The 26709-nt window shown below is 48.6% G+C and overlaps 1 protein-coding gene across 1 annotated transcript; it reads right to left on the bottom strand.

Annotated features, from left to right (window-relative positions):
* Nucleotides 1–3: 3 nt before the first annotated feature.
* Nucleotides 4–22018, bottom strand: NBL1 (NBL1, DAN family BMP antagonist). The gene is made up of 5 exons (XM_014601984.3): nucleotides 21832–22018; nucleotides 20853–21423; nucleotides 4058–4252; nucleotides 3204–3315; nucleotides 4–2151 (listed from the first exon to the last, which is right to left on the bottom strand). Exons 3-5 carry the CDS (start codon nucleotides 4225–4227, stop codon nucleotides 1897–1899), a joined length of 537 nt encoding a protein of 178 aa, XP_014457470.1. The 5' UTR covers nucleotides 4228–4252; nucleotides 20853–21423; nucleotides 21832–22018; the 3' UTR covers nucleotides 4–1896.
* Between the last annotated feature and the right edge of the window lie 4691 nt (nucleotides 22019–26709).

The raw sequence follows: 26709 nt of genomic DNA, 5'->3' as shown, positions 1-26709 counted from the left end.
AAATTGAAGTTCAAACTAATTTATTCAAGGGGAACAAACGGTGTAAAGGAAATATATATATTTCCGGCCGAAATATATATATTGATTACAAGCTCTGGAAGCTTTTGTCAGAAAAGCGACAGAGATCAGCTTTGTACAGCAGAGTGAAGGTGGCTAGCAGGAGGGAGGGCTTGGCAGCCAGGTCCCGCAACATGTGTCTATCCAAGAGCCTTACCAATCCCCTGCAGTGTGAAGGGGCGCCTGGGAACAATCTCCTCACCCCCTCCCTCCACCATCTGTTAAAGTGCTGCAGGGGAGCCATGGCAGGGGCAAAGCAGGGCAGGAGCAGTCTCGATGCACGTGCACCAGTTCTGGCCCAGGCTCCCCTGGTAAGGGGATGCTGCCTGTGCCTGGTCTGTCGCTGCCTCAGTCACACTTGGTTCTGAGCAAGGATCCCCAGTGCTTATAGCACATCCTGGCTCCCTCTTTTCTGGGGACTGCGCCCTTCCCTACCCAAGGCAATGAACTGAAAATAAAGTATGCAAGGGCAGGTGAGCCTCTCACAGGTGCCAAGCTGAACAGAGACCTCCATACCCAACAGCTCCCTGCAACACCAGGCAAATAAGGCAGAACAGGTGGTTGAGCAATAGGGAAGGGGAGATGAAGGGAGGTTCCTGGGTCCACATGTAAAATTGTAGGCCTTAAGGCCTACTGGGGACACTGGTGCCAACTGGATTCTCCACTCCTTTGAGTGAAAACAGCCTCCCACTGGTCCCCAGTCCTCTTGCCACTGTCCACATTAATCCTACAAGCCCAGCCTTCTGCCAGAGGAGCTCTTCCTTCATGGCTGGCTGGCCATGGTACATGGAGCAGAATCAGACTCAGCAGTCAGGGAGAACAGTCCCTCCTAGCCCCTTGCTGCACCCTTCTTTGACCTTTATCATTGCTACATGGGACAGGAGTGAGCACCAGGGCCCAACAGTAACCTCAAGGAGATAAGAGAGAGGATCCTGGAAATGGGGTGAGGCCAGAAACACTGTTCACTGAACACAGCAAGGCAAAGAAACGTTGACTGAAGGGGCATTGGAGAGATATAGAGTCCAAAGGCCACCGGCATATCGTGTCCAATGGATGTGCTCACGCCCTCCTGTTGGCAGTGCCTAGTGCTGGATGTGCCTGTGCTCTCCTCCAGTTCCCAGAGGGCAGCCAACACTGTCTCCATCCCTCCTGTATCCGGCACAAGGAAGGCCACCATGGATCGAGCCCTGAGCATCCCCTCACTTCCATCCCTGGAGCCACATCCAAGGGCAAAGTCTGAAGTAAATGCTGCACAAATCCAGAGTAGGGGCATGAGAAATGAATTATTTTCTTATCCCCTAGCGGTGGCCTCAGAGCTGATGACTCTACCCCACAGCCCAAGAAGGCAGCAGGAGGGGGAACGTTAGCTCTACCTGCACCCTGGGAGAGTGGCAGAGGAAGGGAGAGGGAAGCCCACACTGTCATGGAGCAGGAAGAATCAGCTCCTCTGTGGGAGACATTTAAAGAAGAGAGAAAGAGACTCCAAAGGCCACTTCTGACCCCGCAGAGCCAGCCTGTGCCCTGACACTCAGCCCCTGAGGAGACAAGTCCCAGCCCTGCCCCCAGCTGCTGCCCCTCTGTTCAGCCTCCTGCCTCTTTGCAATATATTATTGCTATTATGTGCAAGTGGTGTTTCTTCAGAGCCCTCTACGGCTCCATCCCCAGGTCTCAGCCCAAGCCCAGTCCGTGCCTTGGACTTTCTGACCCCAGGGCACCACTAAGAGCAAAGCATGATGGGTAGTAATTAAACAGGAAAGATCCCCCCCCAGCCCACCCCCTCCCTCGCGCAAGCCCCCTGTCCACACTGCAGGCTGTAAGGACAGTTCCAGAGGGTGCGGGTCACTCCTCGCCCTCCTCCTCATGGTGGTGGTGGTTGGAGACGGGAGCTTCTTCCACCTCTTGCTGGTGGTGGGCATAGTGATGAGGGCCAGGGCCCTCAGCGGGCATGTTCTCCTCCGCGTTCAGGTAAACATTGAACAGGGCCCCTTCATGGCTTGGCTCCTTCCCACAGGCCTGGCAGCTGCAGTGGAGGATCTTCTCCACCAGCTTGTCGACTCTGGGAATCTCATCATTGCCTGGGCAGTCCAACGTCACCTGGATCAGAAAGGGACATTGCGAGAGAGTGGGAGCTAGTTCTTCTGCCCCTCTCCCAACCCAACTATCCAGCCAGCTATAGGCCTCTGCTCTGAACCACACCATTATGCCTTTCTTATTTTAAACTCTTTGGCTCAGAAATTGTCATTTCCTATGGGTTTGTATAACCACAAGGTGCTCTCAAGCTGGACAGACTTGTGGTCTTAAGTCCAGAAGTTCCTGGATCAGTCTCTGCTGTTAGACAAACTGGTGGCTATTGCATTTGTACAATGCTTTGTGCAATGGGTCCCTGATCAGGTATTATCACCACAGAAATATGCCATCATAGTCTTGGAAGGCCCTTGTAAATGCTACGCTAGGTGTGGTCAGCTGGGGGCTCACAATCAGAGGCTGCTTCTGCCCTAAGGTCCATCACTGAGTCAATGGCAGACCTGAGAAGACAATCCAGCTCTCTTGACACTCAGCCCCATGACTTAGTCTGGGCTCCATAGCTGCATGCATCAGTCCCCAGAGCACCATGGGGATTTGCCAAGCCAGTGAGGAAGGCAAGGTCTCATACGCAGCTAGTTTACAGTCTCACTGCAACAATTCTGGAGTGAGAAGGTACGGATCTGTTGTCAACCAGGAGAGCAGAGGGTGACTGGCAGATGGGATGTGGGAAGCCGTTCTGGGCACAAAAGAAGACAAAAAGCCAGGAGTGGGAGAAGGAGACAAAGGGAATGTTCTGAAGAGAGGGCATGTGGGTGTGAACAGAAATGAATAATGCATTGAACCATGGGGGATGGTGCAGCTATTATAGTTATGTAGTTTTCTAATATGCATAGCAATAACATTGCCTTTCATCAAAAGATGGCAAGGTCCTAGAGAGACAGCCATTAATTACCTGGCCAGGAAGATCAGAATGAATGTTCCCAGGCTATAGATGGGAAAACTGAGGTGCAGAAAAGGGAAAAAAAACTTGCTAGTGGCAGAGCTCATCCAAGGCTTAGGTCTGAAGCACAAAGCTGATCGCCCTCGACCACTGCAAGCGCCTTAGTGCAGGTGTTACTTACAATTTCCCACATGGACTGTGCAGGCATGCAGGAGTCACAGTGCACCAGGGACTCTGTAGACTGAGGGAAGGTGTTGGGGACGCTGTAGCTGAAGCACTGTCCCAAGCAGGCCCTGCAAAGACAAGGCAAGAGTAAAGCCCTGGTGCCAGAGCTCTAGGAGGAACTAGGGCTTGATGCCAACCCTGTTCAATATGCTTCCCACCTAGGAGTCTGGAAACACAAGGGGCTGTAATAAACAGTGCGGTCATGGTCTTCTGCCAGGGTAGACTGGAGACAGGTGGACAGAAAGGTGTCATGGTGGGGAAGCAGCCAGGACCCTGAGTTGCTCCACCAACTAGTATCCTTCTCCTCCCCACCCCCATGAGTTGTGTGTGTGTACTGCAGGGGGAATGGGACCCAATGGGCCACAGAAGCAGAGGCAGGACCCAAAGTCTTGGAGGGAAGTGAAGGAATAGCTTCCCTGCCTCTGCTTTAAACACTGGGACCTCCTGGGCAATGGAGGACACAGGGTGAGCCAGCTTCACAAGATCAAGCTGCACTGTCACAAGTCCATGGCTTGCTAGGTGGGCATTATGCTGAACATCACGGCCACCAGAGATGTCAGTGGTTTGTGGGGCTAGAACTCAGACCTTCCTACTCAAAAAGCCCTGGCTTTTGCCACTGGAGGAAAAACAGTTGAGATGCAGGGCTTATAACCCAGAGTAGAGCAGTTCTGATGCTATCCTGCAGTGGTGCACAGGGAAGTCACAGTTGTGGCATCTTCCAGAGCGATCACCCCCCAAATGAATGCACTCCCATCTCCAGCCTGCCTTTATGTCTCTTGTGGGCTGGGCTTCACCCAGGCCTTCCTGTACCTGTTCTGGATGGACTTGGACTCGCAGCCGCTGTGTCCCACAATCTGGGTGATATTCTTCGCCTCACACCAAGCGCTCTTGTCCGGGAAGAGGGCCAGTTTGTTAATGGGAGGCGGCGCAGTCAGGATCACAGCTGGGAAAAGGGCACCTACCAGGAACCATAACATCATGGCCAGCTCCACCAGAACCCTAGAACTGGAGTCCAAAGAGAAAACATTAGTGGGCGGAAAGTGAGGTCCCTCCTAGTACACCCCCCTGTTTCAGGGATCTCAAAGCACCACAGGAACATGCTTGAATTAAGCTTCACACACCCCAGAGGGAGGGGAGAAAGAAGAGGGCACCAGCATCTCATTCTCCCAAGCTCCTCTGTAGTTTCAGACTCCACGCCTGAATTGCAAGGAGGCTGAGCACTTGTGGAGCCCACCGGGCAAGGTGGCTGTGATCATCTCTGGAAAGCAGGGCCTGGGTGACACTGGACTGAGCATGTGGTGAATCCAGAGTCATTGGCTCCTAATCCTGGTCTGTCAGAGCTAGAGACAAGCCCCCTCTTCCTCCCCTCTGCTTGAGCCTCCCTGCCCAGCTATACATTGGTCCCTCACAAGTTCAGCTAGAAGGAGGCAGTGGAGCCAACAGCTGGGGAGATACTTGGGTTGTTCCTTCTGGGATGTGAGAGCAAGAGGAATCATATTGCCCCAGGCTTCCAGAGGAACCACAGACAAGGGCTACAATGCCATAAAGGATGAGGGGTGTGAGATATGTGAATGTATTGAATGTGCCCATTAGAATCCAAGCTAACTTCTTGCTTTGTTGAATCTGCTGATGGCAGTTAATGCATAGCTTTACTTCATGCTCCAAATATATTCAGAGCTGGCCAGTATGGCAGCACTCTTGTCTATGCTTGTGATGGGAACCATTTGATTTCAGAATGCCCTTGGATAACTACAACAAGGGGCACCACAATGGGAGGGGGAGCAAAACACTTGCTTTACTACATCCAGACCTAAAATGCATTTGTAGTTCCTGCTGCTTTATTTCACACGGTAGTTTTAGCACCTCCACATTGCCTGTTAGACCCAGCATCCCTCCAGCTGTCTCTCTCTTCTGCCTCACCCCTTAGAGAAAGGCAGGTCAGTGCTTAGCGCAATGCTGCCATATTCCATTGCTACAGAGGCTGCAGTAGAGCTCAGTACCACAGGGGTTAATGAAGCACTTCTAGAGCTGCCAATACAACCCAGAGGATGTGATGTGTCCTGTGTGTATTTCTCCATGGGATTATCAATTATTTCTGCAGCTCCAAAACCTACAGAGATGTAGCTGCAGCCAGAGAGCTCCTCCCCTGATGAGCATCAAATCCACAGGGGACCTGTATTTGTCCCTCTGCTTCCTATTTTCTTTCTCCTACTCCCCACATCCCACCTTTTAACCCTTTCCATTACTATTTTCCTGGGCACTGCAACTCAGAAGCATAATGGGGTAGGAGGCATCACCCACTGTGCAGAGCAGGACAAGTTGGCCTAGAAAGGGTTTGGCTAACCCAGGCTGTTCCCAGGCTTCATATCTGAGAAAGAGGACAGAATACATTCAGAAGTAGCTGGCAAGTGATAAAAGCAAATATTTAGACCCTTTTCACCCTGGGGCAGATGCATGTCTAACGCCTGGCTTGTCTGAAATCCCACAGACTTCATGCATTCCCATGGGAGAAGGCACTGGCCTGGTAATCATTTTGCCACATGGAGAGACCAGGAAGAGATGAACCACTAAGTCCAGAGCCAAATGGACTCAGTTTTCAGACCATGGCCCCTAATTATAATGGGGGGGCAGCACCACTTGTATCTTGACCTAGGGCATGTGTGGGAGTCTCCAGCCTCTCCAGTAAAACTGAGCTGAGCTCTCTGGGCCTGCAAAGCCATCACCTTAGGGCTAAAAAAGGCACCAAGGATGGGGTTTTTCATTCTGACCATTACAGCCTATGGCTTTATTAGATTTTTCAGGCCAGGGGATCCATCATTTTCTCTTGCAACCTTCTGCCTAGCCCATTGCACAGACACAGCCTGTGACTGGCAGTGGTCAGCCTGCCTGTGCCAGCAATGATCTCAATCCTTTCATGGCAGACTGCAGGGCCCCTGAAGAATAAGAAGAAACTAGGTCACAGGAAGAGCTAGAGCTGCTGCCTGGGACTTGGCCTCTAGGATCTAAGTAAACTTCCCCTAGCCTTCTCCCTCATTAATATTCACAACAACGTCCTTTTCCCACCATCAGCTGCTGTGCGATATTAATTACTCCATGGCTCTCCCTCTCTACTGCCTCTAGGGTAAGCCAGGCCACTTTTCCACACCCCCGCCATCTTTCCCCACCCCTTCCCCAGCTGCAGCTCTACTGGGTTAAGCACACAGTGCATCATGCCAGGGTGTCTGATATTCAGGGCCAAGGAGTTATTCATTTGGGGGCCCCACAAATTAGAAGCAGAGAGCTCAGAAATGAGAAAAGAAGCTGTTATGATTCCTGGTGCTGAGCACAGTTCTGCAGCAGGTATGGAGAAGCTGCAGGCTAACATCCAGTGCCTACATGCCCTGCAGAGCTGTAGTTGCATCTTATTACAGCCAGAAGCCACATACACAGCACTGGTCCCCACTGGCTCCATCCAGGTGGCAACAAGAACTCATTGCTTTAAAATCAGAACAGCCACGTGGAATTTCTCCCAGGGTGTTGCCACCCACTGTGAAAAGACAGCTGATGTTTGCTGCAGAGGCAGCTACTTTCCAATGATGAGCAAAATGATCTCTCGTGATCTAAATAAATCTAATTCCATGCACAGCCTGGTTTCCTTGCAGGTGGGCTGAGAAAAGCCATGACTTTCACGAGGCATGCTGCTGACTGCTCCAGTGGAAGGAGAGGGGTCTCTCTCATCCCTACTCCAGAGGGGTTGCCAAGTTGCAACATGTGTGTTGAACTGAGGAGGGGAGTCCCTCACATCCTGCTCTTTGATTGAAAAAAAAAATCAAGTTGCAGTCATGGTTTTCCAGCATTTGCAACAAACCTTCTCGTGACTTGTTCCATTTGCACTTCAACAAGGTTCAGACAGTTTGAATGTAAAGAATTAAAGGCACTAGCCAGGTACCCAAACATTACCCAATCCCTATGACACCTGCAACGTGTCCTTGGCAACCAGAAATAGAGGGCTTCATTTCACTCCAGCCTTACTACTACTGCTTAATTTCCACATTTATCCAGCAGGTGGTACTGCAAGGCAACACCAAAGAAGCAGACTGGGTAACCTCATCATAGATGCAAGAAACCCCTTGAAACCATTACCAACATATAATTTGCTTTTAGAGAGAGACTCCTTCACATTCGGCAGTAAGCAGGGTGAGGCTCTCAGTCTGCATTGCCCCAGGGTAATGGAACTCAGTCTGCAAAAGGATGGCTTCTTTTCATACAAGCAATAAACTTACTGCGTGAAACCAATAGCCATAGCATTTTACTTCCCACTAGAGAAATTACATATATTTTTTCCTTCTAGGCCAGATATAGGCTTGGACCAAGATGCCAGCTATTAACACTCCTAATCACTGGGGAAAAGTGAATGTAGACATCATGGAAATAGAGAAATATTTTCCTGCATAGGATTTGGACAGAGTCAGAGCAGGAGTCAGACATTTAGGCTATTTAAAATACGAGTTAGAAGCATGTGATTTGTTATTTCCTTCTGTTTATTTATCCAGCGACTGATCCAAAGCCCACACTGAAGCCCATGAAAAGACTCCTGCTGATTTACATGGATCTTGGATCCAGCCCTAAAAGGGTTTCTGGAAACATGGTAGGAGAAAGAAATTAAGAAGTTGCTTAATCTGTTCAGTGCCAATGTCAGATGAGGCTCTGGTGGAGGAAATCTCAACTCCCTGCTCCTTAGTCATTCCATTAATCCCTCCTGGAGAGATATGCCAAGTTAGAGGGTCCTCAGACATTTTCTGCTACATAAGGATGTCTTGTTTAGCAGCTCCTGTGACACTAAATAATACATTTTAAGGTCAGGAAGGACCACTAGATCAGATAGTCTGACCTCCAGGAGAACACAGACCACTGAAACCTGTGCAGGGCCCAGGTTTGATTAGACGCTATAATCCAGAGAAGCCTCTTGTCTCTGTCTGAAGGCACCAGGACATGCATGTTTGGAGTGCCACGCTCTCAGTCTCACTGAAAAGATGCTCCACTCATAAGGAGATCAGGCCTTTCAAATGCAACTGACTGTGGAACAGTGTGTCATTCTTCTGCTAGTTGTGGTTCCTTTTAATTTGTGTTATCGTCTCATTGCACTATATGACATGATGCTAAAACTGTGACGACAGCTATCCAGGCCTGTGTTCTACCAGCCTTGATCAGCAGAGCAGCCTCTGTTCATGTGATCAGTCCCATTGTCTTCAGCAGGACAGCTCGCATGAGTAAGAGGTTGCAGGCTCAGACTGAACTGCTGAGTGAAATGAACTTTGCAGTTTCCATTGGAATTAATGGGAGTTGTGTGGCCTAATCCCTTATCTGGCTTTGAAAAACACAACTTCAGGCTATACACTTGTTCAGAAGAAAATGTAGGGTTCTCTCTGCAGCCTTCTGTCCATTCAAATCTAATTACAGCCTCAGAGCTACTAGGCAACCCAGAGAGAAGATCACAGCCTCACAGGGGATGCTAGTAATTCCTCTGGGTCAGCAGAATATAGTCTGTGCTCACTTAGATATTTACAGTAGGATAATGATTCTTCCCCAGGTAGGTTTTCCAAGCTCCTGTACATCCAGAGCCCAGACCCAACCGACTTTGAGGTAAGAAGCCCTGTAACATTTGGAGCCTTTTTTCCATAGGGGTGAAAGGAAATGTTTCTCTGGAATACCATTCCTGCTGCAGATCAGAACCTAGTGTGCTGACACCATCACTACAGTTGTTAAAGGTCATTCAGCACCACCTGGGTTCCTGTCTCACTCATGAGTGCAAGACAAATGGGGTCCATGATCACCTGAGGCACAGACCCTGGCCTAGGAATCACTTTAACATGTGCTTATTTCCTGCCCTGTCTTGAATGGAGATGCTTTCTTAATCAGGGCTTCCAGCAGCACGTAGACCAGTCCTGTTTGGAGAGGGCTAGTCAAGGAGCAGGAGAATTCTCTTCGGAAAATTTGACACGCGTGCTCCACTCTCTGCTCAGATCCATGTGTCCATCCTGCAAGGTGCTGAGTACCTGCCAGTCCCATTGATTTTATAGTAACGGCACCAAGTGCTTAGCCTTTTAACAAGAAGTGTTTGCACAGTGTTTGAATTGATCAAACATGCATCAGAGGCCCCAGGCCCCATGCAATTAGGACTAGGCCTTTTTTCAGTGTGCAGGAAAATATTCTGTGAGCTAGGGACCAGAACTGGGGCTGAAAACCAGCCTGGTATGTAGTTGTGTCATGTCTGTATCTGGTACAGTTCAAACCAGTCATGTGAACAGAGCTGCTACTAAATCCATTCATCCAACAGCAACCACAGGGTAGGAGACAAAAGCACCGTGTTCCTTCCTACCCTGGGCTGGGAGGGGGAGAGAGAAAGGAAGAGAAGGCACCCCAGCAGGTTAACAACCTTCTTATTAAATAAAGACATTGAGCACATTCCTCCATGACAAGCTAAATTACACGTTTCATCCCCCAGAGGAACAAGTGTGTTTGTAGCGGCGCTGACCCCAGCCCTCATCTTCCAGAGAGCGCTTCCCTGCACATACGGGATTCTTTCTCCTCTCCACGCAGGGGCACATTTTTTCCCCCTACTCAAGCTTCCTCAAGCAGAAAGTTCAGGTCTGTTCTGGCAGAGATATCAGGCTGCAAAGGTTTCCCCCTTTCCTTCCTCTCTTGCTCTCAGCAGGGCACCACAAGCTCAGATTCTCCCATGGACTCTCCTTCCTTTGCAACCCATTCGGCGAGGCAGTCCTCCAATTCGGTACTCTTCTCCTCCTTTGAGCCAGACACTGATTTCACTCCTTTGATCACAAATGAGCAACTCTGTCTGCAGTTAGCAGAGTTATGTGGGGCCCAGCAGGGTCCGAAGCAGGCCCATGCTGGAGAAGAATTCAGGGAGTGATCTGGAACAGGGAGATGCTACATTAGGCAGTCCATTTGGTCTCCACTGAGTTTTACCAACCAAACCAAGCTGCTGGGCTGTTTAACACTGCATGGATAGAGCTACACCTCCTTAATTACAACCCAGCTCCCTAATCCTTTCCTGGAGAGGAGAAAGGGAAATCAAATGACGCGGAGGCCGATTCCGGCACTTCCTGAACCTCAAGCACCCCCTGGGCACAATCGCAGCTGCATTCCCTTGACAAAGGGACTGGACACGGGTTTTATTCCCGATTGTCCCGTAACAGTATTGCCACTCTTTGTGAAGCCTGACCTCAAGCTGTATATACTGAGCACTTCTTCCAAGCTAAGAAACTTAGTGGAGGTGGATAACCTTCCAGTGACTATGCAGTCAGTGCAAAAAGAGTACACTGACATAGGAAAGAAAGAGAAGCACATTGACAGATGAGCCAGGGAGCCCGAGGATTTAGTATTGGGGATCCCAGTGGGTGAATAGTGCAGCAGCACCATATCACCTTATGGAAGCACTCTTCCCCAGCTCCAGTTTCTCACTGGTAACATTTCAACAGCTCCTCTTTGTTTCATGAATCCATCTCTCCCTCCCCTCCCCATTTGTGGTTATTTAATGCTTGACTGTGATGGCTGGGAAGAGAGTAAAAGGAGGAATAAGGCTCCTTGCCCATGCTGCAACCTCCATGTGAGAGGAATGGGGTCCCAAGCCATGGCCAGGCAACGGAGAGGACTTGTTGTGTGGAAGTGCTGCTGTTGCCCGAGGAGGAAGCCTATATTTGGGGAAGACTCTCTGCAGCCTGGCCTCACTGACCCTCTCAATGCAGGGTAGTGCAGTGCTCTAGTCCCATACATGTGACAAGTCTGAACAAATGGGATGCTACTACCTCCAGATGGGAGAAAAATTCCCAATTAGAACAGACAGGACTGGGGAAAGCTTATCTCTGGCTCTCCACCTCCACCTCCCTGCAGACCTGGGATTGCTCAGTGCACTAACCAATGTCTGTAGGTAACATTAAATCACTTCTAAGAAAACAGTAATCCAAACAAAAGGGGAATTACAGTTATAAGCAACTGAATCTGAATGTATGTGGAAGCTAGAGCTAAAGAAATGGGCCAAACACTGTTAGATTTTTTTTTCCATTAACTTTCCACCCCATCCCATCCCTGTATTTACTTCCTTTTTTGCATCTGATTCCAGGAGATGTTTGTTTTTTTGTGCAGACAGCAAAGCTGAATACTTTGTGGGAAGCAGGGATGCTTTATAATGAAAGCTCCTAAATATGGGTTTAAGCTATTTTCCTGCTGATTACCACAGAGCAGCGGCTGATTACAGATGTTGTAACAAATACACGAGCCAAAACTTTCAGAAATTATTTTGAGTGCCCAGTTTGAGCCAAGTTAGCAGAGTTCTTCAGCACCCACTACTGAGCTGGAGTCAGTGGGAAATGCAGGAGCTCAGCGCCTCTGAAAATCTGGTCTCTTATCCAAGACCCCCCAAAATGATGCACCTAAAGCCTCTTTTGAAAAAATTGGCCTTAGCCGCTATGTATGTGGGAGACTGGCATTTGCTTTCATCTCAATATGCAACCGTGTGACAGAAGCTTCCCCTGGATGACCTCAATGCACTTGACGCACCTGAACTCAGCTGCACACCCCCTTCCCAGGTAAAGTCATTCTACCTATGGGGACACTGAGGCACAGATTTGGGAAGGTCCGTGATTTTGAAAGCACATGCACAAGCTGGGAGACCTGTGGGCATGCCCTTTTGCATGGATGCTTGTGAAAAGCTGGCCTAGATGCCTTGAGCAAAGCCACCTAGGGCTGCAACAATGGCAAAGCTGGGAAAAGGACCCAGAATTCCTGACTCCCGGTCTTCTGCACTAGCTGTCAGCCTGTCCCTTTTCTGCTCAATGAAATGCCTGCTGGCAGCTAATTACGGACCCTGATCCCAGTTCAGCATTTCAGGGCTCGTGTTAAGACTTGGATGTTTCCTGTGGCATCTGAGGGCTCAGCTTTGAAAACTGAGCCCTCAAGAAGAGGATTAATACAATGTAGGTCTGCTCTACAAACCCATCCACATCAAGAGAGCGCAGTAAAGCAGTGCACATCTGCCCAGACATCCAGCTAAAGCACTGTCCAGTAGTGTGGTGTAGTATAGATGGGCCTTAGTCTGGTTGCCTTTGTGTCTCTCCATTTCAGGCTAAGCATGGTTCAGTGGTTGGCATACAGGTGAGAGAACAAAGGACAGGTTCCCATCGCCCATCTCTGGTTCGGAGCTAGACACACCATAGAAAAGAGCCATGGAGGCAGGGAATATTGTGCATCTGAGCTTCTCTGGCATTTTTGGAAGCAATGATAACTTGACCCCCTAAAGTTACACCTGGAAAGCGGCTGTGACAATGTGGGGACCCCAACCAGCAGCTCTAGGTGGGCACAGGCAGTGCAAGGGTGATACCTGGCAAGTGTCCTCCATGCTGTTCTTTTACCCATCCTTACACCGGAGGCAAGAGTCAAACTAGCAACATCCAAGCCCAAATTCCTCTTGCTGAGGACCTGAAGGCATGGAGCCAAACTAACTCGTGCTTCAAGCAGCAGTACCCTCAGAGCAGAAAGTCAGGGCCATGGTGTTCCTCCCTTCCCATCCTACAGCCTATGGCTACCCTGAAACCCTTGCAAGATCCCCAGGCGAGCTGGGAGCCCCTGCCCTAAGGAGCCCCCCTCCACCATCCCTTGCCACGTGGGACAAAACAGGGCCGCAGCCCCAGCTGGAGGACGGTCGGGCGGCTGAATTACCTCCGTGACTGCATTCCCACCGACCGGCCTGCAGCTGTTCCCAGCCATCTGGAAACCAAACACTTGTGCAAAAATTAAAAAAAAAGGACCTAATCACTTTTTACTCCCTTTTTCCAAAGGGACTTTTACACCAAAGCACAAGACAACCACGCAGGTGGGCAGAGGTATGTTTCACAGAGAAGCTTAATTGAGAATGTATTTATGTATATTTTTCTTACTCAGGATCTTGCGATTTGGCCAAATATATACAAGCACAGACACCGGACAAGCTGCGAATGAGGCCGCACGTGCGCGTGCAGGCACGGGGCTGAATTAAGCGTTGCGGTTTGGCGGTCTGCCGAAGTCTGGGATGCTGCAGTGCAGACGTCCGCGCATGTGCGGGTGCATGTGCACGCACACGTACACACGCGTGCACACACGCACACCCGGTCCTGGGCTTCTGATGCGCTCTCTCAGCATTTCTTCATTCAGATTCACGGCCCATAAGCGAGGCAGGGGGGAAAAAAGCACTGCTCCCATTTTACACGTGAGGAAAGACGAAGCGACCCACCAAAACCAGGGAGAAAGCGAGAGCCTCTGAATAAGTGGATGATCCGTGGCCACGGCAAATGGGAGACCCGGGTCTAAATCCCTGCTCCTGCTAGTATTTATTTTATATACGGGGACAGACTAAGAGAGCCCTGTCTAGCGCGAGGGTCCGAATCGGGCAGACCTGGGATCTGGATTTCTAACCTGCCGAGCGAGGGCTGTGACTGCTGGGAAGGAGCCTCTACCCCCAACCTAGAAAGGAAAATGTTTTATGTCTGAAAATCGCCCCCAAAAATGACGTTCTGGCCAGCGCTCATCCGGAGCTCCCGAGGTGCGTCTACACCAAACCGCCAGGACCGCTGGATTAAGCTGTATAGACAAGGACCGCGGCGTCATGTAAACCCCGTGGCTCCCCAGTCCAGATTAAACCAGGGCTGTCATGGTGGCTACTGCCTAGGATTAGCCGCTGGAGCGGCGAGGGCTGTTTTCGGGGGAGGATGAGGCCGTGAGATGCTTCCCCTCGCAGACCAACATGGCTCCTCACTCTGCCACTGAATCCCTGGGTAACCTTGAGGAAATCGCTTTGCCTCTCTGTAAAATCACCTCAGTTTCCTTGTCTCTAGAATGGGCCTCATGAGGCGACCGTACCTCACGCGGTTATGGAGGGGCCAGAGGCATTAGGGCTTAAAAAGCCTGCAGGCATAGGGTGCCCCAGAAGGGCCAGCCATGCTGGGTTCGGGCGCTCAGGAGGCCAGTCCTTAAAGGGAAGGGGGTACATGAGGGTCTCTGCTCTGCCTGCTGAAGGGGATGGCTCCCCTCCACACCCAGGAGCAGAGCCTGACTGGAAGTTTTGGCGCCCAGGGCTGGTGAGTCTCATCTCCTCACGCGCTGCCTGCTGCCTCACGTCATCCTCCAGGCAAAATGGCGGGAACCCCAGCAGCTGCCCTTCAGGGCCTGCTCGCCTCCTCTAGATACGCTGCTGCTCAAGACGAGCGAGAAGAGTGGCGGCCATGTTGGCTGCACCCCTCCTCACACACGCACACGTGGAGGGCGGCCATCTTAGAGGACAGTTTGGTTGTCCTCTATTGAAACAAAACCCCAACGCCTTTCTGTCCTCTATTTTTCTCGTGAAAAACACCTTTTTCTCTTCAAGAGAAAAAATAGAAGACATCAAGGCATCAGGTTTCGTATCCATAGAGGACAACTGGACTGTCCTCTAAGATGGCCGCCCTCCATGTGTGCGTGTGTGAGGAGGGGTACAGCCAACATGGGCGCCCCTCTTCTCGCTTCTCTTGAGCAGCAGCATATCTAGAGGAGGCAAGCAGGCCCTGAAGGGCAGATGCTGGGGTTCCCACCATTTTGCCTCGAGGATGATGTGAGGCGGCGGGCAGTGCATGAGGAATGTCCTCACGCACATGCACCGGTGCGGGAAGGGGTAGTCATGAGGGGAAAGCTACTCGGGAAAGCCAGCCGGACACACGCAACAGCCTTCTTCGTGCTTGTTGAGCACTGCCACGCTGACCCATCCGCCTCTGCCATGATGGGGCCTTTCCCTGGCCTCCCTCGCGCAGAGCCATGGAGGCAGCTCCTCAGTGGAGCCATCTCCAGGGCAGTGTGGCGAGGCCGCCGGGATGCGGCGTGAGGCCAAGGAGCTGCCCGAGACAGGAGCACGACACAAAGCAGAACGGGATCGCGGGCAGCTCGGCTCCAAAATCCACCCACAGGGGCCATGTGGCATCTCCTCATGGACGGCGCCGAGTGGGACCCGCAGCTCCCACTGATTTCAGGAACCGATCGCTCCGCAGCTCAGGGCACAGGCCGGCGGCTTCCAGCGTAAACTGAAGTCTGATCCCTCCTTCGCGGGCATGAGGGACTCCACTGATGTGAACAGGAGTCAAGACTCGCAGGCCCAAGCCTGGAGGCAGCGCATACACCTCCCCTGCCCCGCTCATTGTTTTAAATTAAATTCCATACTTCGGTTGTTCGGACGCTTTTAAAAGACGCAAAACACTTCACCCAACGACACCCGCTCTCCCCATCCCCGAGCCAAGCATCGTCCAGCGACAGGAGGGATTTTCCTGTCATGTTTTGTTTTGTTTTTTAAATAGGAACCCGTTAAATATCAGCAAGGAAAATCAGCAACAAAAGCAGCACCAGATTTTTTAAGCGATTTGTGGTCAAGCTATGTTTTAGTATAGCACACGGGAAAAGCGAAGCAGCCTCGCCTCTGAAGGGGGGGATCGTCCCAAATTGCCCAGCACCAGGTTCTCGATCCTCATATTTGGGACCAGATTTTCACAAGAGTTCGGCTCCCCTTTCGATCGCTGTATTTAGGGTGTCGATTTTCAAGCTCGCTCAACGCCCAGGCGTCCGACAGCGATGCTTACAACCCGCGTCTCGAAAGAATTCAGCGTCCGATGGGCCGAGTGGCTTGAAAAAATGCAAGCGCTTACAGCGGCGTATCAAGACAAGCAAACCCCGTTCTGAAAAAAAACCCTGGCTCGTTACCCTGTTGAAGGGACACGTTTATATGGCAGAAAAGTCGTGAGCGTGGGTCTTCTTAAGCAAAGAGATTTATGCTTGCACTGGGTCCTGGCTATTCCAGGGAGCTCCACTTCACAAATGCCAAATCAAATCATCCTGATGGACTTCACCTGCCAGACGGAGACCAAATTTTATGCTTTTTGAAGCATGACACAGTTTGAATTGCAACAAGACCAAATTAAAAAGATTTCCTAATCCTCTCCGAACATTGCAAGAAAGAAAGAAAAACCGTGGAAATGACTTGCAAAAAAAGAAAAAAATCCATTTTATTTTAAAAAGCTGCTTCTGACCAAAACTTTTCATCGTTTTAACTTTGGCAGACAAAATGCAAACTGCAAAGCTTTGTTTAGGAAGCCAACACTTTTGGTTCCTCCAGGTGTTTTTGCAAACTCCCAAATTCACTTGATAAATGCTATGATAAAATAGAGGGGGAAGAGGAAAGGGAGTGATGTATGCACGGAAATGCCTTGAAGTAATTCTTAGAGAGACAAGTGCTCAACCCAGTGTAGGAAGCTCATTTGAGCTGGGAGATTTGATTTTGCTCTACTGAGCTGCAAAAATTTGGAAGAAAGTTAAATACTAATACTATTTAAAAAGAACTAACGAGGAAAATTTCTTAAAAAAAAAAAAATGAACCCCAAAATAATCTTTTTGAACTAAAATGCGGGTTGAACCACGGTGGCTGGGTGTTTGTGATCCTTGGGAATTCAGAAAACAGTTAAACACTGTCCTCTTTCAAGCTTCCTTAATTTCCAACCAGTTATGCTTGGGAGGTTGAGAAAAATAACGCCGATACAAAGGAAAATTGTGCAGTCCGGGACGAATTTTCTCGAGGGCTCTGGACCTGCCGGTTGGCCCAGTTTTCAAAAGAGCCCAGTACTTAGGGTGCTCGACTCCTTTGGAAATCTGGCATCCGTTCCATATACCAAGCACTTGACAAACTAATGTAATGCATCTGCAGAAAACAGCTCATAAACCCATTGGAAACACTCCCATCGTCTTGGATAGGCTTGAGATCTGGTCCTAAGAGAGAAATGCTGGAAAGGGAATAAGCTAACAGCCTGCAAGTCAGCGGGGATGACATATCCAGTTTGCAGTTAATACAAATAAGTTATAACTCATTTTAGTTTCTCGGTTTCTTTTCAATTGAACACGATCAAAATCAGTAATATCTATGAGCCTGCGACACAAAATCAACTTGAATAGGAGTGTTGTCATTGATTTTGATGGCAGCAAGAAGACGATTTGAGCTGGGTACACAGAATACGTACCTATGACTGCATTCACCACTCCGCTAGCAAGAATGGCTGTTCGGAGCAGCGGCTGCTCCATAGCGCTGGGATTCCCTAGCAGTGTGGACAGGCACTTGGGCGTGTGCTATAAAGGCTAGACAGAGAGGTTTAGTCTATACCAAAAGGTTTGGCTCGAAAAGTCCTGGGTCTGAAATCCTGTCCATATGAGGAAGCACATAAGCAACATTTTTTAAACACAGCTGTAAATGCACCATTTCAGTCCCAGCATGGCGAGGCCTAACGCACACATATACTTATAAGCATGAACCAAAGTTAACACCTTCCCGCATTCTCGTTTCTGCCAACCAGCCATACGAAATACTAATTGCAGCAAAGTGAAAGTGGAGGGATGACGCTGACACTGTGTTTCGAGCTGGCCTGGTGTTCATGGTAATGGCTGGGATTGCTAAAGCAGCAGAGGGGAACTCAGATATGACATTGAAACCTTTTCAAATCCCGTAACAGTTTGCACCCTCCATCTGAGGATCTCAAAGCTCTCTGCACATGCGAGTGAGTAACTGCAGACCTCTGAATCCACTGGCCATTCCAGGCACCAAGTTTCTTCTGGTCCAACTGGAAGGGCTGAAAGGGTCTTTTCCTTCCCCCCTTGACTCCTTCATTCAGGGCCTGTTCATTAACAGTCCATCAATTAATTCCCCTATTATATCTTTACAAAGCACCTGCCTCAGCGCGATGCTGATACAGTTGCATCCCGTGGTTGTGTTTTGCCTCATATCATCCTTACCAAAGGCCAAACCAGCAGTACCTTTCAAGAGGATCAGGGTAAAATCCCAACCATCTTCAGGAGCGGTCCCAAGATGGATTGCTTTTACTCTAGAGTTTGATTTCTAACACGACATCAGACATTTCCATACAGAAACAGCAAGGATGTCTACTCCTAGCAGGTCCAGTTTTGCTCACGTTCACAGTGCTGTGAATTACTGCACGTTTACATGGGTGTAACTGCTATCGGAAACCAGCAAGCACAACACGTCCACCATCAAACCAAATCTTACTGGAACTGTACACCACCCATTTTTAACAAATGATCACACTGGGATTCATGATTGAAAATACAGTCTTAAGTCAGAGATGGGGGTTGCTTCTCAGGCAAATCACAGATGTGCCCCTATCTGCATTGCTCATTGATGACAGACCTCACACAAAGGGACAAGGATGATCCAGCGAGCAGATACACTTCCACAGCTAATACAGAATAACAGGTGTCCTCAGAAGCAGGTTTGAGTTGGCTGAAGAAACCATCTGGGGCCAAAGGCCTAACCCATTCAGTAAATCTTTATCTTAGCCCTATCCCTTCACAACTATTTTAGGGTGCTGCTGACAAAACTTCCATTGACTTCAGTGGGTCAGGATTTCATTCTCCATCTTTTGGGAGAAGTGAACCAGTCTGTTCATCTCTGGGAAATGTTGGCAACACGGACCAAGCTGCAGCACTAGCATGACCAACGATTTAGTATTAATGGAAATATCACTAATCCTGATTATGAAAGTATGTGGCAGGGGTGCTGAAGCCCACAACACTTCTATGGGATTTCCTGGATAATTTAGCAGGCATCTGCCCAATCGGTATTTTTTAATTTTTACCAGAAACTGTCTTGAGGCCTGATCCTGCCATTGTGGTTCAGATACATTTCTCCCGGATTACAGGATCAGATAAATATGCTCTAGAGCTGCAGCTGTGGTAGCACAAGAGTTCATTGCAGGCTCCTCCTTGAAGAAGTTTGAGCCCTTCTCCGGCGGGTTTTGCACTCTGTGCTGAGCATGGTACTGATGTGGCTGAAGGGCTACCTCAAGCTCAGTTGTCCACAGCTAGCCTGGCTGTGTCTACACAAGTCATCCTCATGGCAGTCTACACTGTAAGCAAACTCCACTTAAAAAGAAATATGGCTTGGGGCCCAATCCTGCATTCCTTGTGAACCCGAGATTCCCATCAGCTTCTGTGGGGCTTTGATTTCACAGCAAAACCAGGTTTGGGCCAGCAGGAAGAATAGCCCCACTATTGCAATGGACCCCCCCACAACTCCCAAACTGGAACCAGCACAAGGAGACCAAGCTTTGATTTCTGTCCCTCCTTGGTGGGTTTGCAAGCACATGAGATTTACTCAACTCCATTTGCCAGGCTGAAGCTATTTTCGATTTGGGGGAGAACTCTCTATTTAAGAAGGGAAACTGCAGTTTAAAAAAGAAAAAAGCCTGCACACAATGTAGTTGGTTGCAAATTCCAAAAATTATGTAGAGTCCTTTGTCTAACCTTCAAAGGTGAAACCTAGCTTCCCTCGACAAAGCTGGGAACTCCACTGCTGGCTTCCACGGGGCCAGGATTTCACACACAGAATCTATACAATAAAAATACATGGCCCCAATCCTGTGAACAGTTAGCATACGTGGCCCCATAGCGGTAATCCCATCAATGTCGATAATCAGAAGTTGCATGTATGCCTAAGCATTTGCAAGAATCGGGGCCTTTCTGTGTTTATGCGGATTACATTCTTGTCAGATAAATATTAGCAGACATGTTAAAGTGTAAGGGGCTGTTTGAATCAGGGGGCGTGAAAAGGATGGCATGAAAAGGAGTCGCAGCAAATTTTGTTCTCGCAAGATATCCTTAAAGATCGTGATAGGAGTGTCATCATAGAAAATGTGCAAATTATGTCAGTCACGACTCATTTTACTACGGCTATTTTGAAGGCATCTACAAAATATGAAACATTATTGGCAGTATTATTATTAATCTGTAATGCAGGACATAGGTATATGTATAACACACATTCCTTTGTAAATGTACGAGTAATATCTCAGTAAAAGAAATATCCAGAACATCGTCGAGAATATGCACGTGTTTATCAGAAGAACAATATTCCTGATGAACAAAGGAACAATGCATATATATTACACTGATAACTATGCTCCTTCCTTTGCCACCAGGAAGATTTCCATTCATTATCTTGTCCGAACTAAAACATTTTTTTCCTCATACCCCAATTTAATCAATACATTTTAATTCTCTTGATTAAATATTTCCTTCTGGCTCAAACGTATGAAATAAAATAGAAATCCATCAAAAAAATCTGCTAGCCATCGAAAATGGCAAGAGATACAGAATAAAAGTGCTCCTGAATGGGTTTTAAAAGGTGGGGTGATTTTCTTTTTGGGGAGTGGGGGAAGCAGGGTAGCGGTGGAAATGTTTTAATGACTCCAAAGCCTACCCCTGAAGTCTGCCTCATCTGTAACTGATTTCTGTTTGTGGCGATTTCTCATCCCTCAAGCCATCAATCACTTTGGGGAAGGGGTGGAGGGGTGGGAAGAGAGAAGCAAAAATCTGGTCTTGATAAATCAGGAAGAAAGAAAAGCAGGTTTGGGGTGGGTTTTTTTTAATTATTATTATTTAACTCAGCAGAAAAAAAGAAAAGAAGAAAAGCTTTACAACAATGCTCAGAAGTTTGCAACTGCGTGTGCATGAAAAGTGCTTTGTGTCCTGGGTGGGGGAAGCGGGGGGAGTTACTTACCCTGAAGTAGATGGAAGGAAAATCCCATAAGGTGTTTAGCCAGCAGATCCAAGGGAAGCCAGCAGATCGATGCAGATCACTCCCAGGGACAGAGGCTGACAATGATCTCAGCGAACCAGGCACTGAAAAGCAACCCGGCTCCGAGGAGAAAGGAGAAAACAAGAGCAAGCGGAGCTCCAACGTCAGATCTGTATCCTCTCCAAATAGGGCAATCAAGGGTGGGGGAAAGCGATCGGCCCCTCCAGGAGTTTACAACATCTTCATCCCCAGTAGCAGCAGCATCCCGGAGTCGAGGGAAGGGGCAGATGCCTCCAAACCCAGAGGCGCACACGTCCAAACGCACCAGGCAACAGGTAGAAAAGGAGCAAAACGAAGGGCAATTGCTTCTGAGACCGGCTGGGATCCAGCACAAAGCCAAAGGGGCCAAGCCTCCCAGACACAAGTCCCCGATGCGCTAGCCGAGGCAGGAGGAGAGGAAGGGCATCCGAAAGCAATCCGGCACAAAACACTCGGAGGAGTCCCGCTTCACCCCAGTGCAAGGGAACGGAGGAGACAAGCTGGGCTGTGGCGGCTGCAGCAGTCCCAACCCAAAATAGGACACGAGAGAGAAAAGGACACGGAGAAAGTCATTAGGAAGCTCAGCCGGGGACTGCAAGAATGCAGCCCCTCCAATGCATCTTCTGCCTCCCCGCCGAGCAATGCCCCCAGCCCCGCGCACGGCAGTGCAGGCAGCCAGGGAAGGCGGCTCCACTCTGTCCCCTCCTGGCTGGGCTGAGCCTGGAGACAGCAGCACTGCCCAGGGAAATCACTCCCTTTGCTCCCAGGCTGCCCTCAGTAAGGAAAGAGGCTTGACTCCGAGAGGATCTGATTATATTGTACCAGACAGGAATGAGCAAGCAGGGACAAGAAAGATTTAAAGTGCCCTCAGCCCAATTTCTTAGAGGTTTCTGCTTCTCTCGCTCTCTCCTCTACAACTTACCCTGGAGGAGGGCCAGCTGCAGCCAAGCTGCAGGGCCAGAGAGACCTTCTGGATCCTCCAAGAAACACGAAGAGGGTGTGTTGTTGTTGTTGTTGTCACTTTCCATCTGAGCTCAGACCCCTTGGTTTTAATTTGCAGAGAATGCCCCGATTGCCCCCCTCACTCCTCCCTGAGAACAGTCTCTTCTCTGACCTTTCTGCTTGCAGATTGCAATCCAGAGGCTTTTTTTTTTGTTCTCATCTCCATCACCACCACTCACCCCAGTGTGACAAAACCCCCAGGAGCAAACAGGTGGCATGCAGTACTGGCACACTGCACTGCACAGGGCTCCAGGGGTGTCAGGGAAGCAGGTAACTTGATCCAGGTGTTACATAAGAAACAAGGAGGAAAACATAAGTCAAAATTTGGGTGGGAAATAGGCTAGGTTCTGCTTGAGGGCAAAACCCACCCTTTCACCTGATAGGGCTTAGATGGGAATTTCCTTCTACAGGTGGGGTATCCCATGCCTGCCTATTTCCCCTCTCCTGGAGGCAGCTGGCACTAGCTGCTGTCAGAGACAGAATAATAGACTGTATGATACACTATGGATATTCCTATGTGCGTCTTCTCTGGGATCATCACGATGGGGGACCCCATCCACTGACAGCATGAGATCCACCCCATGGATTTTTGGCACGGCTTGAGCACTTGAAGTACAGTTTTACGACTCCTTGAGCGCTTGAAGTACAGTTTGTTTTACTTCCATAATGACCGAATAGCAGTTCTGCTAGTCCAACAGGTGCTGGACTCTACCAGTGTCTGTGCACTCCTACTCTGTTAGTTGCCAGCAAGGGTGTTGCTTTCTTCCTCCAGAACAGAGGTGAGATTCTGATCGGAGTCTTAGATGTGAGCGTTGACTCGGCCTCTCTTATTGACAGTTGGATTTCTGCCTGGTCCACCTACTGAGTTTTGCTGAAAAAATACTGGACTCGGGCAGAAAACAACTAAAAGAGACATCAAAGACTTGGAAGTAACATGTTGATCCTGTAGATGACGAAAGGAAAATATGAGCTAGATAAGGGCAGGAATGAAGCAGCTGACTAATCATTAAAGGTGAAATTCAGTCTTGTGCTAAGGCCAGCAGCAGGCTTAACTGGCTGATGCCTCATTCAAGCCATATTTGGATGGTTCAAGTGGGATTTACATGCTGGCTCTCTGTACGGGAGGTAATTTTAGCTCATTGTTAAGCAGAACTTTGAGCCCTTTTGAGTGCTGCTTTATCACATTCAAAGGTCCAAGAATATTGGTATTAGTCAAATGACTCTAAAAGTTGGTTTTGATTTGATCTTTTGGATTGTGAACAATGAAAATCACTCGCTCATCATGTTCGCAGTATTTGTAAAAGAGGGCGAGAGCACCCAGCTAGGACACTGCAACTGTGCAAGGCATTCTTGTGAAGGAAACGTGAAGAATCTTGAGAACTGTCGCTCAGCTCACCTGTTGTTGGTAGCAGAAAAGATTCATTAAGAAGATGCTAATAAAAAATATTATTAATTCAGTAGCCAGAGGAAATACAGTAAAGCTGGGCCAAAGTAACATGCACAGCTGGCCAGGTACCAGATTAATAAAGATGTCTTAGCACTGGTGGAGAATTATCTAATGAGGCAATTATGGAAAGATACAAATGGGAAGAACTCCGCATGGAAGAACTGTATCAGCTGGAGTATTATTAGGGCACCATACTCTGACCCATGCTATTTAATAATGTCTAGTTGAATTCTTTTAGGGAATATTCTCAAAAGCCCCTGAATGCACTCAATCTTTCAGGCGCTTTGGAAAAAGGTCCCCCTAAATCAACACTTGCCAAATGTCACAAATTTAGAGGGTGACACAAAATAATAGCTCTAAATCCCAAAATGGTCTGGCAAGAATGAAACTGCAGGCAGTAAGATGTGATTTAATACTAGTTCAAAAGGAAAAAAAATAAGTGAAGACTCCTAAAATCAAACCACATCCAACACAGTACCACGGAAGACAAAGTAAAGGCATGCCACTAGTCATATCACCTCTATATACACATCCCTGCTCATTCCTCTCTCTTTCTCTCTCCCACATACACACACACACACACACACACACACACATGCACACCATCTCTACCCTACGTAAATCTACAGCAATCTGCCCGTCTCACCACACTGACACCCCAACTTCTTTACTCTTACTCTGCCCTGCGTGGAATAATTCTGCACGTCCGAGTTTGTGTGGTTTTTACTGAGTCTTTGTATTTTGGAACGTTTACTGCTTTAAGGAAGTGCTTTCTTTTTGGACTATGGTGTTTGTAAACCATGTTGTATTGCTATTGTTAGTGAGGTGCACTGATGTGTCATTTGGTTTGCCAAATAATTGCTATTGTTTTTGAGAAGAAGGTAACATACAGCAAACTAGCATGTTCAGAGGGCAAAGTTAGGTTATCTGGGTTGAAAAACAGAAAGCAGAGCAGAAAATGTGACTACCAGGAAGACCAGATTGCTAAGAGGTCAGAATAGGCCTTGGTTCAACCTTTCCCTTTCCTGTCCTTGGCAATTCAGTGCTGAAGCCAGAATTAGGAGACAGTCATCTGGGGCCTGACTCAACACCGGTAGGAGGAACTCAGTGCCAGTTTTTGCACTAATTTCAATCGATATTAGATCAGGCTCACTGACTTGAGTAACCCTGTTGTGTTTTTTACCTGCTGCAGCTCTTCACTCATCAGCTCCCACTCCCAGCCCCTGGGAGCTTGTCACCTGCCTTAAAAATATTCTCTGCTGCCAAACCACTTCGATTATTTTGAATGCTGAGCAGCAAAACACAAACAGGCTCCTAAGACACAACCGTCGGTTCTCACACCCCCAGATGAAGTTATGCTCCTTAGGCCCGTTGTTTTGTTCCCTGGCCGCAATGTGGCTGGGAATACAGCGCGCACAGGCTTACCTAATACTCACACGTTCATGCACATCCTGTCACCGCCTTGCAAAGCTCACCCTGACACACCACAGCTGGGCAACTGAAGCCTACGAGGAACATACGTTTCTCCCTCCAGAAGCTTCACTCCCTCACCCATTGCTGTTGTTTCAGACCCGCAGTGCCAGGGGCTCCCAGCTTGTCAGGACAGGACTCCAAGCTGTGGGCGGGAACATTAAAAGGGTTTATTAGAAGTTAAAAATAAAACTGTTGCTTTTATTTGTTTTTTAATGCAGATTCCAAGGCTCCCTGCCCATGGCTGGGGCTCTGGAAGACACCTGCTAGGAAAAGGCAGCTGCAAAGAGGGCGAGTCAGGGGAGCAGGGAGTGGCAAGGAGGGGAGCAATTGTTCTTCTCTGAGAGAGCTCTGTGGCAGGAGTCTCCATTGCCCCCTGCTCGAACCTGTACTTTGATCACCACCTCCCAGCCATATTCTGTGGGGTACTCACTTCCTGGAGGCAGAGGCTCATGGTTTTGGCTGGTACAAGATTATGTTTGTAAGGAAGAATGCTTTTATGGGGGAAGTACCCAGGAAGTGTGGATCCAAATCCCGGCTCTGCCATAGACATTCAGTTGCTTGAGCTCAGCTGCCCATCTGTAAAGTGGGGCTAGTAGTATATTTTCCTTTATCTGTTAAGAATGTAAGCCCCACGGTGCAGGGGCATGTTACATTTCCCTATGAGTATATACAAAAACTAACACAACTGGGGTTTTGCATGCTGCCGTGAAACAGAGCGCAATTTTTCCCTACATCTTTGCTCCGAGACTCCATATTTTACCCCACTGTGATTCTCAGCCTCCTTCCTTTCCCACCAGCAGCTGCAGGGGGAATGCCAGCTAGTTCCTAAAGCAGGACAGGAGGAATGAAAACACCAGGCCCTGTTCCCAGATGTGTTACTAACTTGTTTTGTGACCTTGGGCAAATCACTTAAATTCTCTGAGCCTGTCTGCTCCTCAGGGGAGAGATTATGTCTTTTTATGTGTTTGCCCAGTGTCTAGGAGGAGGAGGCCCTGATCCTCATACAGAAAATTACGGTGTCTTGTGCTTTGATTGAATGGAGAGGACTAGACAGCTACTTATCTCCCAGGAGTGCCATGAGGCCTAATTAATTAATGCCCACGAAGAGATCCTCAGCTGAAGTATGATTATGACATGCTGCCAGCACACAGTCTTCAAAGGTAGCAAGTCTCCTCTATAGTTTCTCCGCCATCACTACTCTTTCTTTGGTCCCCTCTTGCCCTGTCCTCAGAAACTTGTAGTCTTTGGCACCCCAGTACCCTGAATTGAAAGAAGGATCCTTGCTGACACCACAAAGCTGTGATGCCAGTACTGCCATCCTGAAATATCCAAAATTATGAGGCAGCCTCCCACCACACATCAAAAAAGTAATGGGTTAAAAAAGGGGGTGTTTTTCTAAATACATTTGGGATTCTTTTTTATTTTTCTTCTGGCTTTTGAGGCTTTAGGTCATGTTTAATGCTTTCCTCTGCATCTGTGAGAGCTAGAAATTGAATTTTTAAAGAGTGGAAGCTGAGATTCTCGCATGATTCCATGACTCCAATAAAAGACTCACAAATTGCATCAGATGATGACATTGGGTCTCGGCTTCTCTCTCACACAGATTTGGCATTTATCTCTGCTAACTCTGCCCTCACTGACAATTGCAAGGGGTTGCTTTTCCACATATCTGTTGGCGGAAAAGGCAGCTTACCACTGTAGCTATGAGACAGCACCAACAGCAAAAATCCCATCGTGCCAAAAAGAAGTAGTGACATGCCACCTGCCATATCTTCCAATGGTTGCCTGCTTTCTTCAGGATCCAGCAACACAAAGCAAATAGTCCAAAGCGCCCTCTCAGTGACTCAAGGAATTTACTGAGATCAATGGCATTGCACC

This window comes from Alligator mississippiensis, chromosome 13, assembly GCF_030867095.1.
Source record: "Alligator mississippiensis isolate rAllMis1 chromosome 13, rAllMis1, whole genome shotgun sequence".
In the NCBI taxonomy this organism is placed as follows: domain Eukaryota; kingdom Metazoa; phylum Chordata; order Crocodylia; family Alligatoridae; genus Alligator; species Alligator mississippiensis.
This window is presented reverse-complemented; position numbering and strand designations above follow the sequence as displayed.

Bases quoted from the DNA above. Each gene is read 5' to 3' on its own strand.
- NBL1 (XM_014601984.3), bottom strand. From the start codon at position 4,227: ATGATGTTATGGTTCCTGGTAGGTGCCCTTTTCCCAGCTGTGATCCTG. The intron at 3,316-4,057 runs GTACAGGAAGGC...TTGTCTTTGCAG, and splicing joins TCCAAGTCCATCCAGAACAG to GGCCTGCTTGGGACAGTGCT. The intron at 2,152-3,203 runs GTAAGTAACACC...TTTCTGATCCAG, and splicing joins CACAGTCCATGTGGGAAATT to GTGACGTTGGACTGCCCAGG.